General features: G+C 38.8%; 1 protein-coding gene across 1 annotated transcript in view; it reads right to left on the reverse strand.

Moving 5' to 3' along the window:
* NUP98 (nucleoporin 98 and 96 precursor) overlaps positions 1–18584 on the reverse strand; it is a 92998-nt gene that overhangs the window by 11076 nt on the left and 63338 nt on the right. The window contains exons 20-25 of the mRNA XM_042780961.1: positions 10953–11135; positions 10088–10244; positions 7778–8207; positions 5884–6113; positions 3762–4028; positions 285–442 (exon numbers count right to left, since the gene is read on the reverse strand). Of these exons, the coding sequence (XP_042636895.1) occupies positions 285–442; positions 3762–4028; positions 5884–6113; positions 7778–8207; positions 10088–10244; positions 10953–11135 (1425 nt within the window). The remainder of the gene's footprint in view (positions 1–284; positions 443–3761; positions 4029–5883; positions 6114–7777; positions 8208–10087; positions 10245–10952; positions 11136–18584) is intronic.

Consider the following 18584-nt stretch of genomic DNA (forward strand, 5'->3'; position numbering starts at 1 on the left):
GCCTAATTAAATATTGTTGTTATGTGCCGTTGAGTCAGATGCGACTCATAGCAACTCCTCCTTGGGTGGCTGAAGCAGTTATCACTACGGAAGTAGATTGCCCAATCTTCCCTCTGAGGAGTGGCTGGTGGGTTTGAACCACCAGCCTTCTGGTTAGCAGTCAAGTGCCTTAGGCACTACACTACCACAGCTCCCAATTATATGTAGTGGTGCGGAATTTACAAAGTTAACTCTTTGCCCCAATCTTAAAATTAGGAGGTAAGTTTATGAGAAGAGTAAGATACCGGTTTTCCAGCCAACAGGGCAAAGATGCGCAGTCTCTCATCCTGGATGAAGCCATCAGCCTGGAGCTGATGCCAATCTGCCAGCTGCATGGTGAGCAGCTCCCTGACTGACTGGCTACCCACCAGTTGGGATAAAAGAAGGGCAAGACGATGATCACCTAGAAGAGAAACAGCAGCTCGTTAGTGATCACTGAGGATTTAGAACCTTGATGGGACACTTGGGGGCACTATCTTTTTCTTCCAGTGCTCAAGAGGGAGACCTTAATGCCTTTGACTGATCTCTGTGTAGTGCCAAAATCTTAACCAAGAACTTACCATTTTCTCAGACAATCTGAAAAGTAGTTTAACCTAAATTATACAGGTAGATTCTACAGCGTATAGTGTAGACGGTTCAACAATAATCTACTAGTACTTCTGTAACCGTGTTGTTGTTGTTAGGTACTGCGGTGTAGTACTTAGTGTGGCTTTTCTACTCATAAGTCTTTGTAAACTCCAAGGTGGGATTTTCTATGAGCAACTGAGGAGCTCCTGATTGCTGAAGTTGTCCACCTGGAGTATTTCTGTTGGGAGTGGCACAAAACAATTTTCTGGGAGGTGCCCACTCTCTCTCACATGCTTAGAGTTCTGATGCTGTGATTGGCTAGTTTGACCACCCTGCCGGGCTCAAAAGGAGGCTTCCTAGAGGCAGAACTCTTGCTCTGACTGTTGGTGGAGGAAGATGTGCTGCGGAAAGAGACACGGGCTCCTGAGACACGCGCTGCTGGGAGAGACGCAAGAGACACGCATTGCTGAGTGAGACACCGAGGGACCAGCACTGCTGGGAAAGAGACTGTTGGCTGAGGGACGGTGGGCTGGGAGAGAGACTGAGCATTTTCCCCGAACTTGAATTGTAGCCTGGGGTGCTTCCCTAATAAACCCCATAATCTGTGAGCTCTGTGTGGCCACTGCAGCAAATTATCGAACCCAGGAGAGAGGTGGTGGGTGCTTTGGGAGGAATGGGTGGTGAAAGGGCTGGAGGGAGGCAGCATGTCTGGCCTTGCAGTAATAGGCCTTGGGTTACTGCTGGTAATCCTGTCTTCCTCTTGTGGGGTTACAGGAGGTCAGGATATGAGGCCTCCTCGCCGTTTTTGCAGGTACCATCGAGTCAGTTCCAACTCACAGCAACCCTGTGTACAACAAAACGAAACACTGCCTGGTCCCGCACCTTCTTCATGATTACTGCTGTGTCTGAGCTCACTGTTGGCAGCCCCTGTGTCAATCCATTTTGTTGAAGATCCTCTTTTTTTTTGCTGACCTTCTACTCTGTAATCTTAGCTATGGCATTTTATCTAAAATGGAGGAAATATTTTCTAACAAGATAACTAGTTAAAAAGCTAATAAAATATTTTTTACTAACTGACTTCATTAAAAATTTTTCTGAGATCCCTTTCAAACATTTAACATCACATTCAACGTATTCTTTACTCCCCACTTCTGAGCAAAAATTTTAGTAACCTAGCTAGTGTTTGGCAAAGGAGAAAAAAATAGTTTATGAACAGGTAAATTTAAGGACTCGATTATCAGCTCTCCTTAAGAGGCTCTCTCACTATCTGTAGGTGTGCTAGTGAATGTAATACTATTCTTTAATGATTCATAATCTTTATAGCTTTATGAAAGGTCAATCCTGAACACCAATTTTGACTATACAAAGGTATGAAGACCATGACAGTTACTAAGGTCAATGTGTAGCGACAATGGAATGCAACTAGGCCATTTATATATAAGTCTAATTTTTCTTGTGACCTGTGTCTTATAATTCCAAAATTGCCCAAGCCCTCAAAGTATAAACCCAACTGATGGTTCCAATCAGTTGGCTTACCATAAATTAGGTTCCAATAAATAGGGTTTATTTCAAGGATTTAACTGTGCATAGATTAAGCTATGTCATCTTTGTATCTGTACAAAGATTTATGACTGGAGTCATCTGTGAATGCCTCTATTAGTGTTTAATGCATTTACTATCATTTGTGTCTAGAGTTGTTGCTGAATGCCTCTTACTAATGGAAGTAGAACTAAGAAGCACATTATTATGTATGTGAGGTCCTTAAAAAAAAAAAAAGGATATTAAGAAAATACCCTTAACCCAGAAAGAAAGATTCTATATACCTATTTGAATGACATAAACGATTACAAAAAAGTATGTGTAAGATGTTTAGAGTAGCCCGTGGGCTTGGTACCATGGTCGCAGAGGGACATCAAGCTAAACTGGCATAACATACTACACAAAAACAGTGCTCCACATCCTACTTAGGCAAGTAGCGGCTGGGGTCTTAAAAGCTTTCAACTGGCCATCTAGATGCAACAATGGGTCTCTCCTCATCCAGAGCAAAGAAGAATAAAGAAAATCAAAGACACATGGAAACAATTAATCCAAGCAACTGGTACACTATGCGATCCTCAGCCTATACGACTATGAGACCAGAAGAACTAAATGGCACCCAGCTACCACTGTCAACCACTCAAGAGGGGGATCTATATTGGAGATGCTTGATAGAGTGGGAGAACAATGTGGAACAAAACTCAAAATAATAATAATAATAAAGGACCAGGTTTGCTGGTCTGATAGAGCCTGGTAAAAGCCCTAAGACTATGGCCTCTAGCTGCCCTTCAGGTCTGGAAGTGAATCCACTCCTGTAGCTTCCAGCCAAACAAGACAGGCACATGAGCTGAGCATTTACATCAGGTAGATACACTCCTTGGAGAGATCAATCATGGGAGAATAGAAGGGCTGTGTAGGCAGAAGGAGACAGCTCAGGGGCAGGAGAGCATGGGAGGGAAGGACACAGGGAAGAGGTAACTATGGTGAGGAAGTGGGAGGGGAGCTGTTGCATTGTGGGAAATTGTAGTCAATGTCATGAGACAAAGTGTATGTGAACTGCTATACAGAAAATGAATTTGCTCTGTAAACTTTCACTAGAATCACAATAAAAATTAAAAAAAGATGTTTAGAGTATTGTTTAAAACAACAAAAATTATATCTGTATTATAGGACATTTATCATATTTTACATGAAAAGAACAGAATATGTCATCTTTCAAAAGTTTACATGTATGTCTGTGTAATATACATATTTACACATATATTACAAATGAAACAGTTTAAGTACAAACTGCACATTTTAATGTTTTCAATGGGCAGTAGTAAGTTATAATACTTGGGGTATTTTAATTTATATCTTTTGGCTAATTTGCATTTTCTATATTAACTATAATGCATATGTTACATATATAATTAAAATAATGAATTGAGTAAATTTAATGTTTAAGATTCTAAAAATGGAACTAGAAGATATAGCCTTTATTCTGGAGGAACTGGCAATCTTCCTGAGAGTCTATATATAATATTTTCAGGTTAGAAGACAGAAACAAACCCATAATGAATGGGTAAGGGACAGGAGGTAGGAAGTTGGCAGGGGTACAGAGAAGGACTGCAGCCCACCTGACTGCTGGGCCAGACAGCAGGCCTCACTGATCCTTTTGCCTGTGAGGTAGCTGAAGACAGCCTCCACAGGATTGTCTTTTCGAGTTAAGGAGACTTCCTCCTCAATTTGAGGTGCAGCAGTATGGGAGAGCCAGCGGGAGAAAGCTCTTCGACGTTCCAGGATCTGAATGTATTCACTAGGCTCGTCCAACTGGCTCTCCAGCTCCTTCAGGTGGCCCCATAGGGCTTCACATAATGTCCAGGTCAGACTCCAGTGCTTCACAACTAAGAAGCAGGAATAAGACAAGAAAACAATGCTGTGATACAAAGTCTCCATAGAGGACATTACTCTAATTGTGACTTAAAAATACATACATTAATTTGATAAACAAAACAAAAAAACCTCTGATACTTCCTTAACAAACTGAACTGCAGGCTTAAATAGGTGTCTATAGCCCATTTATGCCTAATATCATCTCAAATGACAGAGAAAAGGTCCTATAATTTGATCAAATTCTGTTTATAAAGCACTGTAAGAAATGTAAGCTACTCTAAGACTTGTAAAGAGGTATCCCTGTCTTACTAGAGGGCACAGGAATCTCTGGGTGGGGTATACGGCTACTAACCAAAAGGTTGGTGGTTCCAGAGGTGCCTCAGAAGAAACCCTGGCAGTCTACTTCTGAAAGGTTACAGCCATTGGAAACCCTATGGGGCACAGCTCTACTCTGAACCACATGGAGTCGTCAGGAGTTAGAATCGACTCAAGGGTAATTTTTTTTTTTTCACTGTAGGGCACAGTCTAACATTTACTGAGCCTAAATGACATTGTTCAAAGCACTTAGTGTAAACTAACTCTACACCACACAATATAACTATAAGGTAGTAGTTACCTTCTTCATTTTATAGATGAAGAAACTGAGGTATAGAGTTAATTGCCTTGCCCAAAGTTATAACCAATATGTAGCAGAGCCAGGATTCCAACCCAGGCAATATGAGTCCAACTTCATGCTCTTAACCACTATGCCATATTGCCCCTCAAGAAACAAAACAAAAAGGGAGCACTGTTTATTACTTTAAGCCACTTAGAAATGTACTGAGAAGGTAACTTACACATTTGAAAAGATGAGACAATAAAAGCAAACACACAGGAATGAACATAAGTTCTAAAACATGTGCTATGGGACATCCTAAAATACCGTGTCCATTTTTTTTTTTTTTAAATAAAAAGGGTTTGTTAAACATGTACAGTGAAACCGGTGAGAAACAGAACTCAATGGGACTGCCTTGTTTCTCTAGTCTCACAAGTTTTCTGCCTTTCACAGCATCTTACCACTTTCTACTTTTCCATTGCTCTCTCTTAGTGAAAATAATTCGTTTTCTGTCTCTGCCAGGTCTCTGCCTTACACAGGTTCTGGCTTTTGCAGGTTTTATGTAGCTAAATATGATTTGTATACTGTTTAATATGTTGTTATGTGCCGTCAAGTCGGACCCGACTCACAGCAACCCCTTTGGGTTTCCAAGGCAGTATCACTAGGGAAGTAGATAGCCTGACCCTCCTTCTGAGGAGTGGCTGGTGGGTTTCAACCACCAGCCTTCTGGTTAGCAGTCAAGTGCCTTAGGCACTACGCTACCAGAGCTCCTGTTTAATATGTTAAGTTCACAAAATAGGAAAAAACCTTTTATCAAAGTTTTGGTTCAGTAGGACATGGTCACGATAGCTGTAGAGAGGTTAACAGTGACAAAAATGAGAAAGGGAATTAAAACCCCAGTGTTGTCGGGAAGACCAAGTGGGACTTGAGCTGCCCATAGAAGAATGGGTAGAATTTAAAAAAGCAAGAAGGAATGAGTCTATTTCTCCTTTTATTCTCCAGGCTGGGAAAGGACTTTAATTTCCTAAATCCAAAGGACCTGACTGGCTACAGTTCTTTGAACAAGGAGTTGTATATGAACGTGCCTAAGAATAATTGTAAACGACACAATTTCTTATTTGGAATTCTACTTATGCCAACTCAACTACTGAAAAGTAAAATGCTCAGGCATCAACCTATTACAGTGACGTAAGAAAATTTGCCCCCTATGTACATATACTACTACCCTTGTTCCTGGGTCATCAAAGGTTAGAAGCCTAGTGCATACTTACTCTGTGCTTCCAATAAGTCTCCTAATGCTTTCTTAGCCCAATCTGCATAGTCATGAATGACAGCCACTCCCAGATTAGGGACAATGAGAGGACACAGCTCATCCACATGGACGGTGCTATGTTTTAGTTTGAGCTCTAGAGGTGTCTGGTATAACTGCAGGTCCTCATCCAGCTTCCTTTGTCTCAAACTGAGTTTTTCCAAATGAACTTTGAATGGGGACTCAGTTAAGCTACAAGGGCAAATGAGGAACACAACAGAAAATGAAGATAAGACAGATGCTGGGATTTCCCTACAATCAAACCTTTGTTTCTTTTTATGACTATAAACAGACTGCAAAACATTTCACTGTGATTTATGTCAAACGCCCAGTAGTGTGCCATCCTTACAATCGTATAGCAAGGATTGTGAAGATGGCACAAGAATGGGCAGTGTTTCATTCTGTTGTACACAGGGTTGCTATGAGTTAGAGCTGACTTGACAACATGTCAAACGATGCTGAACCGAACTGCTATAAACTAAATAACCAGATGATTTGACCTTTGCGTTCAGAACCTAAAGATGTCTTCGGCCAGGCTATAAACAAGGATAGGGATCAGTACAGTTATGGAACTGGTTCAATCATGTCTCTGGATACTATAAAATCCAAGGGCCAAAAGCTAATGTATAATATCCACTTCTAAAATTGTACTTAGTAGTGAGGTACTAAAAGACACAGCAAGGCTGGCTAAATTTTAGATACTAAGGAATGATTCTAAATTAAGATGAGCATATAGTAATCTGGCCTTGATCCAGTTTCTAAAACTAACATCAACCTCTAAAATGTCATGACATTGTGCTTGTTGTTAGGTTAGGACATGGTAACAAAAGTTATAGAGAGGTAACAGTACCTAAAGTCAGAAGGGGAATTAAAACCCCAATGTCGGTGGGAAGACCAAGTGGGACTTGAGCTGCCCATGGAAGAATGGGTAGAACTTAGAAAAACAAGAAGAAATGAGACGATTTCTCCTTTTATTCTCTGGGTTGGAAAAGGACTGTAATTATGCTTAGTCTAAAATTAATCACTAGGTTTAGGCTCAATATTCCTAACTGTTCAATAGTTGGTCTTGTATTCCATATTTTCAAAGTTAACTTTAAAAATGAAACAAACAAGCAAACAAAAACCCAGCCAGACACATTCACTTAATCTGGAGTAAAGATAGCACAAATTGTTATAATTATAAAAAGTAAACAGGAAAATATATATCACATATTTCACATAAAACAATAAAACAGCTATATAAATACTAACTAAAACTACAAGGAAAATGTATACGTAATCTGTAAAGCAGATATATAAAGTGTACATAGAATAATAAGCATGCTTATGTGAATGTTAATGGTGTAAAGTGTGTAAAAACAGTTATCAGATGTCATCTTATTTCCAAATACTTATGCACAGATTATCAACAGTTCATAAACCCACTCTATCAGGTATGTTGTTGTTGTTGTTTGCCGTCGAGTCGGCCCTATCAGGTATAAGACACAGGAAATGTGCTTAGTTAAGAATACTCTTTACATATGTAAAAATCACAAATATCTAAATAAGAGAAAAAGCATATACAATAAAAAGCCAAAAATCCAAGGAATGTTACAGCATTATATTTGGGTTACTTTTCCAACTAAAGTTTAATCACTCATGAAAGTATTGTACATTCTACATGTCTTGAAGGTACAAATGGAGTTATCTTATTAACCATTTTGTTATACAAATACCCTTGATGTCTGAAATTATGTTAAGAATGTATCTAGAATGATCACAAAGCAGAACCCTGACTCTGGACTCCTGATAATGAACAGTTCTTTCTCACCTACCATGCTGCTTTTCTTAAAAAGCATAAAAAAATGTTGACTCACGATTTAACAGCTACTGGATTGGGCAGGAATCCATATTCCATAGAATCAGCAATCTGATGATCTTCCAGTTCATAGGAGCTACTCAGCTGTTCTCCACTATTAGCAAGAGTCCAGTTGGGGCCCCAACCAACACGAAATGAGCGTCCCATAAACAGAGCCATGTCCATCAAGAGCTTCCCCTTGCCATATGTGACTGACTTTTCAAGAGGGACTAGGCCTGGTTGTCTGCGTGTACCCACTGTTTTCAACAGAACCTCAGGGGCTGGACTGGGTACTGTAAACACGGAGGACAGGGGTGGAGGGACAGACCAAGGGGATGTGGAGGGGATATTCGTTAGAGATGATGCTCTAGGAGTACGACATTCTTGTACAGAGGCACTTAATGAAAGAAAAGCTCCACTTGTAAATTTTGACTGTAGTAACCCACCAACTGAAATGAGAAGGGAAAAAGACTTATTAGAAATTACAGTCTAAGACTTCCTGAACAACAATAAAAAACAGTAAGGCTGAAATTAGACAAAGTCTTACCAAACTAATTAAATCAGATATGGATGACCAGAAGTAGGTTATATATCAGATTTGTCAGAAATTACTCATTCTTTCAACCAGGAAACCAAGACAGAAATTCAAATGAAAATGTCAACTATGATAATATATTTACAACAAACACAACTACTACTATTATTAAAATATTAGCTAACATTTATCTATAATAGAATATGTATAAGCTGTTAGTATACATCTTATAAAAATTTCATTTTCCAAAAACTTTTATTATGATGATGATCCTTATTTCATAGGTTAGAAAACTTGGCTCATGTAAGTGACTTATTCAAACCCATAAAGCTACTAAGTGGCAGGACTTGAGAGATAACCCCAGGTCACTTTGAGACCAATGCTCATGCTCTTATAAGGATCCCAAACATAACCCTTAGTCCATATTAAAAAATCCATGTAAAAAATAAAGTTTTAAATTCACATAATTCTAACGCTGCCAGACCTAAGGAGCAAACAGGCATCTTATGTCTATGTATGTGCCCTTCTGAAGGACACTTCTTGTTATTAATACTTGTTTTTCAATTTTATGGTTTCTGTCTAAATCCTAACATTACTAATATGAGATTTTCATGTAGTGCCCATTATAGAAAAGGTTATTATGAATGTCTATTTGATGCTATTTTAAAAAAGTTAATAAGGACACTCAAAAGAACTGAAAAATAAGTACACTATTTTTAAAATAAAATAAATCTCTTTCCGGTAGTTTCTCTGGCTTTCAAAATATTTTGTAATTTTATCTGTTTAAGTCCTTTGCTCACATTAATACTCTACTTATGCCTCTAATTCCACATAGTTACAAGTCAATTAGAATAGAAAAGGGAAAGCTTTAAAATCATACATGCACAATCACCTCCCTGGAACTTGAGGTTAGGGGAAAGTAGAATTCTAACGAGTTTAGTGTATTGTAAGAGGCAATGTTTGTCCCTAGAAGACAATAAGGATAATGTTAGGATGGTAAAAAGAGTGTAGTGCATGACAATTTGCTGATTCCTCTAAGGTTTGATAAAAACCAAGAATTCTAAGCTTACCATCCATATTTATATGTAAACAAAAACATGACCTCAGAAGCAGTATTTTTCTCTGCACAAATTCTACATTTGCACAAACAGCTAACTGTGGTTCTTGAAACTGGCCACTCCTAATAGATATTTATAAGAGTACAATTTCTAACATCCTTAGAAACAACAACAGTAAGACTTGTTTCATATACTTTGGACATGTTAGCAGGAGAGATCAGTCTCTGGAGGAAGACACACCATGCTTAGTAGAGCGTTAGCAACAAAGAGGAAGACTTTCAATGTGATGGACTGACACAATGGCTACAATGGGCTCAACTAAAGCTACAATTGTGAGGATGGTACAGGACCAGGCAGTGTTTCATTCTGTTGTACATGGGATCACTAGGAGTCAGAACCAACTTAACAGCACCTAACAACAATTTATCATGGTTCTGGGGGGCATACTGCCTAAGGCATTTGACTGCTAACCAGAAGGCTGGCGATTCAAACCCACCAGCCACTCCTCAGAAGGAAGATTGAACAATCTACCTCCCTAGAGATACCGCCTTGGAAACCCAAGGAGGGGTCGCTATGAGTTGGAATCGACTTGACGACAGTGAGTTTGTTTTGTTTTTGTTACGGCCTTTACAGAAATATTTACTAGAGAAGCCCACTCAGCTTTGAAGGTAACGTGAAAAGCAGAACTTGATGACTCTACAGCTTTCTTGTAAAACAGCATCTTCTTTTACAGTACCTAATGCACGAGACCTCGACGAGTGGGATGCTGAAATAGGAAGTCTGGGAGAACAGATTTCTTGAGAAGTATCTGCTTTGGAAGGAAGGTGGCTGAAGCGTTGATCCAGGGCTATATCTACATCTTCTTCATCAGCAAGCAATGATGCTTTCATGATCTAAAAAGGCAATGCCATAAAAGACAAATGCAGTTTATGAAGACCAATAAATTCCTGACTCAAGGCTGTTATGTCCAGAGCTAGTATAACTTGTACGTGACTGACTCTATTACGCTGTATAAAGCTTAAGGGCAGAAGTCATTTCATACACCTTTTATCTATAGTCTCACCAGAGCCTGGCACATAGCAGCTGCTCACAGGTTTGCTGAACAAGTAATTTTAAAGTCAAATATAAGCCAGAGGCTAAACCACTAACACACCGGAAGGTATGGATAAGAGGAAGTTGAGGCAGAACTTAAAGAAACCTTTATCTCCTAAGATTTTTTTTTCCTTTTAAAAAAAATTTTTCATTTCAGCAGAGCTCTTTACAGAGTATCAAAACTACCCTGTGAAGAAAACAAAGTAGTATTTTAAAGAGGCGAAAAATCAGTGCTCACAGATGTTATGTAATGTGCCAAAAAACACAGCAATAAAGTTATAAAACAAGAATTAGAATCCAGGTCTTTTAACTCTCATGGAATTAAGACCTAAAGCCCCATTTTCTGATTCTCAATGTAGCCTCCATTCCTCAAATGTGAAAACAAGACCCAAACATTGGCCATGTTCCTGTTTTTTTCTTATTCCAGTGAGCACTTAATGCTCTTAAGTGGATAATCATAAAGTGGCCTAATGTTATACAAGGGTGATAAAGTATTATTTTGGCTTCACCTGTAAAATATGTGGATTAATTCCCAGTGAAGATGCAATGTGTGTTGAGGCTGAAACAGGTTCCTGATCCTCAAGCATGCTTTCCTCTAACACGGAATCCAAAATTGGCTCCTGGGTGATATCTACCATGTCACTGTCCAGCTCCACAACCCTTCCTAACTGCTCCACCTCTGGGCTTTGGCTCTGTAGACAGCAGAAATATCATAGAAAAATGATAAAACAATGAGTGCATTAAATTACACCAAATAAACCAGGTTTAGTTAATTAATAATATAATAAATCAGTATCAAGTTCCACCCATTCCATGATGAGATGAGGTAGCATTATTTGCTAAAGAGGATTTAACAACAATTACTCCAAAATTCCCTTATAAGTACTTGGGATCCAAATGAGGGTTTGAGGAAGCACCCTTGTGTAACATTATAAAAGTGTCTGGTGTCTGGAACCTAAGCCAACATCCAAGGCCTTGAATATATGGTACCTCAAGAACATAAGATCAGTGACTCATACCAAAGCAAATGGTAGTCTTCAGACACAAAGATTATACCTTTACCTGATAGCTAGCAACTACAATTTTCTGATTTATACAGGTTCGCCCTGCCTCATACTGCCTTGTAGCCAGAAGTCATTGGGAAAAGAGAACAAAAGATACAAATATCAAAGTCTCCAATAACTTTGCATGTTCTTTCTTTCTTTTTTTTAATTGTGATTTGGTTAAAAGTTTACAGAGCAAATTCACTTTCCATACAGCAGTTCACACATACATTGTCTCATGACATTGACTACAATTTACCCCAATGCAATAGCTCCCCTCCCACTTCCTCCTGATAGTTACCTCTTCCCTGTGTCCATCCCTCCATGTATTCCTGCCCTCTGAACTGTCTCCCTATGCATAAACAGCCCTTTCTCCCATGATTGTTCTCTCCAAGAAGTGTATCTACCTATTATAAATGTTCAGCTCATATGCCTTGTCTTTTGTTTGGCTGGAAGCCACAGATGTGGGTTCAATTCCAGACTTGAAGGGCAGCTAGGGACCATAGTTTCAGTGGGTCCACCAGGCTCTATCAGACCAGCAAACTTGGACCCCCCCTTTCAAACCCCCCAAATGATGGAGTTTTGTTCCACATTGTTCTCCCTCTCCATCCAGGATCCCCTACATAGATCTCCCTCCAAGTGGTTGATAATGGTAGCAGGGCACCATCTAGTTCTTCTGGTCTCATAGTCGTATAGGCTAAGGACTGCATGATGTACCAGTCACGAGGACTAATTGTTTCCATGCAATCTTTGGTTTTCTTCTTTCTTCTTTACTCTGGACAAGAAGAGACCCATTGTTGAATCTAGATGTAACTTTGCACTTTCTTAGAGAAAACGTTTAGAAATAAATTTCTAGTGGAACACCATTTTGGGCCTGGAATTTGTCTTTTGGGTAACTGAATCCTAAGGATAGCTGGGTTCAACCTGTGCAGTACCATGTAATATATAAGGAATGTCCACTCTTAATTTCCCAAAAAGAAATAAAGTGATGATACTAGGAATAATTTTAATCTGAAAATAATCTCTTTATGTTTATAAGCTTTAAGAGTTATATATACACTATGCACTTTTAAAGATATGACCATGCCTAACGGTTGGAAAGATAAAAGCCTCCTAAAATTGAAATGTAATCTCTAAGAAAATGCACAGAAACTAAAATGCATTAGTGGTTACCAGGGGCTGGGGGAAAGGGAAATGAGGTGTAATTACTTAAGAGGTATTCTATTTCTGTTTAGAAGAATGAAAAACATTTGAAAATGGACAGTGGTAAAGGCTGTACAACATGGTGAATGTAATTAATGTCACTGATTGTATGTACACTTAACAATGGTTAAAATGACAAATGTTCTGTTATATAAAATTTACCACAACTGAAAACTTGATAATGAAAAGAATCCCAATTCCCTACATTAACAACAAAAACAACAAAAAAATTAATGAATGGTATCCAGTATCTATAGAAATGACATAAAACATGAGTTTAACTATTGCTAAAGAGCATCCAAAATACTATCAAGGACACCTGGGTGAACTAAAGGTTAAAAAATAAAAACCTCAAGGACGTTCTAAAACAACTGGTTCAGTAAAAATTAATTATGGCTCAACTCACATATAACCTGGTAAAATATTAAGATATTACTGAATCAATTTATGAAACATTTTCATACCAAAAAGGCCTACTAATTATTTTTATCATTACATCATTTGCAGATTTATATCCTTTCACAATTGTTGGCAACTCTTTTACAGGTGCCTGTTTTATGCTGATCCTCAACTGAATGCTATTATACAACAGGTAATAACAAAAAAGTTTTCATGATTTTTTTGGACAAAGAAACAACCATTAGTGTAACTTTTAAACTTTATCTTGAATGATATATTAGCTACTGCTACCTGGCATTCCTTTTCACAAATATTCTTACCAAAAGAATGAGTGTACCCATTTACAATCACAGAAAAATTGAAGCGTTGGATACATGGTGAACTGCCAGTTAAAATATGAACAATCCTCAAGGCTATTTAACAAAATTCTTGGAGGCTGGATAATGGTCAAAAGGCACTAATGCCATGATTTCTCTCCTACTGGGGAGGCTACAGGCAGGTCTGACTGCTCTTATGACTTAAACTCCAGGGTGGGAGGGAGGATGTGGAGAGAAAAAACTCTAGAGATAATGCTTCCATACAATTACAAGAATTATGGGAAAACACTCTCAAACATTCACTCCATAGATTCCCTAGTGTGTTAACTTTTAGCCAAACAATTCCATTTTGGAAAAGGTCTTGATACTCTCTATCCTCTGTCTATCATCAGGATATCCTCCTCTGTTGGGCTCTCCTAATACTGTTTATATCACATATCACAACACGCTGTAATTTCTTACATATATTATGTTTGTTCCACCAGATTGTCAAAGTCTGAAAACAGGGATTATGTCTACTATTTTCTGTATCTAACATGAAGCACATAGTTCAGTTCTACATTTACTGAACACTGATTTCTACTGCGTAATGCAGTGCTTGACACGCAACTGAGAAAGCAATTAATAAAACATTAAGGGACAAGAAGGAGTAAGGATGTAAAGAAGGAATGTAAGAAGGGGGAGGATGGCTCCAACTTATTACACTGCTCAACAAAGGTATACTAATAAGTACAAGATGCTCACCTACAACACTTTTAGGCAAAATGGGAAGACTACACAAGCCATCTAAGGTACTCAGCATATCTTTAAGAATGCTAACAATTAAAGTTTTATTCATTGCACCCTCATGTACAGACTTCAAACACATTATCTGGTAAGTGGACATGGGGAAATTGTTGTTGTTAGGTGCTGCCGAGTTGGTTTCGACTCATAGAGACCCTATGGTATGACAGAAATGCTGCTAGTCCCACACCATTCTCATAATTACTACCATGCTTGAGCCCATCGTCGTAGCCCTGTTGTCAATCCATCTCATTGAACATCTTCCCCTTTTTGCTGAACCTCTACTTTACCAAGCATGATATTCATGTCAGGGACTGGTCCCTCCGAAAATATGACCAAAGCATGAGAGACAAATCCCAGCCATTCTCGCTTCTAAGGAGCATTCTGGCTGTACTTCTTCCAAGGCAGATTTATTCAGCCTGGCAGCCAGTGGTGTATTTAATATTCTTTGCCAACACCATAATTCAAATGCATTGATTCTTCTCTGGTCTTCCTCATTCACTGTCCAGCTCTCACATGCATATGAGACCACTGAAATGACAATGGCTCAGATTAGGCGCAACTTAGTCTTCAAAGTGACATCTTTGCTCTTTTTAATAACACTTTAAAGAGGTCTTTTGCAGCAGATTCGTCCAGTGAAATATATTGTCTGACTTCCTGATTGCGGCTTCCATGGATGTTGACTGTGGATCAAAGTAAAATGAAATGCTGACAACTTCAATCTTTTCTCCATCTATCATGATGTTGATAATTGGTCCAGTTGCAAGGATTTTTTATTTCTTTGTTGAGGTGCAATCCATAGTGAAGTCTTTATCTTCATCCAAGTGCCTCAAGTCCTCTTTACTTTCAGCAAGCAAGGCTGTGCCATCTGTGTATCCCAGGTTGTTAATTTGTCTCCCTCCTATCCTGATGCTGTGTTCTTCTTCATATAGTCCAATTTCTCCAATTATTTGCTCAATATACAAATTGAGTAAGGTGGAAAGATTCAACCCCACCACACTCCTTTCCTGATTTTAAACCATGCAGTCAGTATCCCTTTGTTCTGTTTGAATGACTATCCCTTGGTCTATGCAAGTTCCTCACAAGCACAATTAAGTGTTCTGGAATTCCCATTCTTTCCAATACAATCCAAAATTTGTTATGATCCACCAAGTTGAATGCCTTTGCCTAGTCAATAATACACAGGTAAACACTCTCTGGTATTCTTTACTTTCATCTCACATCAGCAATGAGATCCCTTATTCCATGTCCTCTTATGACTCTGGCTTGAATTTCTGGCAGTTCCCTATCTAAGGACTTCTGCAACCATTTTTGAATTATTTTCAGCAAGAGGGAATCACTACGAAACTAGGAGGATTTAATAAATTCCCAGAGTCCTTAATATATGAATTCTGTTAAAGTATATATAAGTAATTGCAATGAGCACTTTCCCTCAAACAAAAAACGGTTTGTGTCCTTATTTTCAGAGAAATCTTAGGCGATCAGGTCCTTTTTCAAAGATAGTCCTGGAAAGAAAGTGGACTAATAAAAATGTCACAGAAGGAATGAGGGGGGAAAAAATAAAAAGGAAGATACTTTCTGGGAGGTCTATAGAGAAGAAAGGCATGTAGTGGGAGAAGCCCAATAAGCTTTCCTATATTGAACTCTCCCTTTCCTACACTACGTTTTCTTCCTTTCTTGAAGGAGGATCATATCCTATTTCTGAGTACCAGCACAACGTCTTATGAATAACTAAGTACACAGATAATACCTGTCAAATGACTGCTGGAACATAAGGAGATTAAGGAGCTCACCAAGAATCATAACTAAAGGTCTCTTGTGGCGCAGATAATCTGTACTCAATGGGGTGCCCAAGAGTTGCCAGTTTAAACTCACCCAGCGGTACCCAAGGAAGAGCAAGGCTTGGTGACTGGCTTCCGTAAAGAACACAGCCAACCCAACTCTGTAGCTAATGGAGTCTCTTCAAATGAACACATGAACAAATGCCTCAAAGAATCATGACTGAAACCTTGAGTGACTTGAGAACCTTCTGCTCTCACAGAGTTAATGACCAGTCCAAAGTCTAACAGATGTTTAAATAGTTCATATTGTCCTCTCAGTCCATCTGATCCATATAATTACTACTGCTGCTTGCCTGCAAGACAATCTGTGTTCTAACCACAAAGAATGCTTTATATTTGTTTTGTTTGAAAATCAGCCCTCCTTTTCAACAGTATCATTTCCTCATCAAGAGTAATTCTATGTCAGGGTTTCAAGGGCCCATTAAGGCAACTGTGTTTTCTACACATGCATTCAGAGATTTTACTATAAGAGGCTTAGCAAAATTAACAACTTCATATTTGATTTTAAAACTTCCTAAAAAATTTTCAAGATGATACAAGAAGAAAATGAATCTGTTCTTCAATAATATCTGAAACAAAGAAGCTTATGGCTATAAAGTTATTATATATATACATATATATAAACACATATATAAATAAATATCAAACATACACACATACACACACACACACCTCTCTCAACCCAATGGCTCAATCTGTTGTTGTTGTTGTTAAGTGCCATCGAGTAGTTTCCGACTCATAGCGACCCCATGCACAGCAGAACGAAACACTGCCCGATCCTGCGCCAGCCCCACAATCCCTGGTATACTTGAGCCCATCATCGCAGCCACCATGTCAATCCATCTCGTTGAAGGCCTCCCCCTCTTTTGTCGACCCTCCACCCTACCAAGCATGACATCCTTCTCCAGGGAATGGTCCCTTCTTACAACATGGCTCATCTAGAGATCTGTAATTTTATTTCAAATCAAAGTGTCTCCAAAACAAAATGGGATTTTCTTCTAAATCCTAATCACTTTTTTCCTTTTTATTTAACATATCTGAATGAACTGACTGAGTGAATGATATTAGTTTTCTGAGTAATTCAAGTAGCCTGCCTTGAAAGTACTGAACCTAGGTTATACTTCAGTGTAAAGCTGAAGGAAAAACCTGCATGTATCTCTACCTGAGTGTCAAAGGTCTGAGGTCTTCTCAGCAAGCAGTTTCAAAAGCAGGCTGCAAATCTCAATCATTGGGGCAGGAGTATTTAAAATATAAATATGCCTGAGACCCACGTCAGATCTATGGAATCAATGTTAAACTGACAAACGTATTCCGATGCAGCCAACTGAGGGCTGGAGCTCTGACTGGCATTTTTGAACTGCTCTTCCAATTACAGAATGAATCTCTTCATGACTGCCTTAACTCATCTGTGTGAATGTCAACATGTTCTCTAACCTAAAAGGTATAGGAGACAAGATTACATGAAAATTTAGGTACCTTCATATTTTCTAATTGTTTAGACTTACTTGCTAATTTTTCTAACAAAAACAGGGCTTAAGAACCAACTGAAAAACAAGGAATTGAGGATATCATATAAAAGGTCAATTAATGTGATTAAACCAACATCCGAATCTCCCTAAACACCTAAAGAAATACCAAAAGAAAAAAAATTTAGAGAAGCCAAGGCTGTAATACAGGGGAAAAAAATGCTACAATTGGCCGTAGGAACACCGTATCATGGAAATCAACCACTTTCCAAGAGGACAGATGACAGTGGGAAGAGAATCATTTTGCTACTAGGATGAGAAAACTGTGCAGCTGGTTCTTGTTCATTCAGATGATTCAAGTTATTTTCCTTTGCAAAATAAAATTTAGGGTCTTTGGTGCTAATAGGAGTCCCTACATGATGTAAAGGAGCTCTGGTAGCGTGGTGCCTAAGGCACTTCACTGCAAACCAGAAGGCTGGTAGTTCAAACCCACCAGCCACTCCTTGGAAGGAAGATGGAACAATCTACTTTCGTAGTGATACTGCCTCGGAAACCCTAGGAGGGGTCACTATGAGTTGGGTCCGACTTGACAGCAAATAACAACAACAACATGATGCAAATGACTGACACACTCAACTGCTAACCAAAAGGCTAGAAGTCAGATTCCACCCAGAGACACCTCAGAAGAAAGGCCTGGCCATCTACTGTGCCCAAATCAGCCACTGGAAACCCTACTGAATACAGTTCTTCTTTGACACACATGAAGTCGCCATGAGTCAGAACTAACTTGAAGGTAACGATTTTGTGGTGCTAACAACAAAAAACTACAACTACTGGCATTTTCCACAGGTCTTACCTAGGTCAGTGGGGAGTAGATAGGAAGAGTTCTTTCGAGTCCTGCATTATTCCTCTAATATGAAGGTTCAAGGCCTTCATAAGCTAATACGTCAATAAAATTTAAGGCGTAAATATCTGAACACCCTACCCTTTTCTCCATTACCTGCTCTCTCTCCAACCAAAAATTCAAAGACTACCTACTTCCTCAATCAAAGGATATATGCTCCCAAATCACAATTAATACTAATAAAA

This window comes from Orycteropus afer, unplaced genomic scaffold (genome assembly GCF_000298275.1).
Source record: "Orycteropus afer afer isolate SDZICR_OR568_19922 unplaced genomic scaffold, OryAfe1.0 scaffold00074, whole genome shotgun sequence".
In the NCBI taxonomy this organism is placed as follows: Eukaryota; Metazoa; Chordata; class Mammalia; order Tubulidentata; family Orycteropodidae; genus Orycteropus; species Orycteropus afer.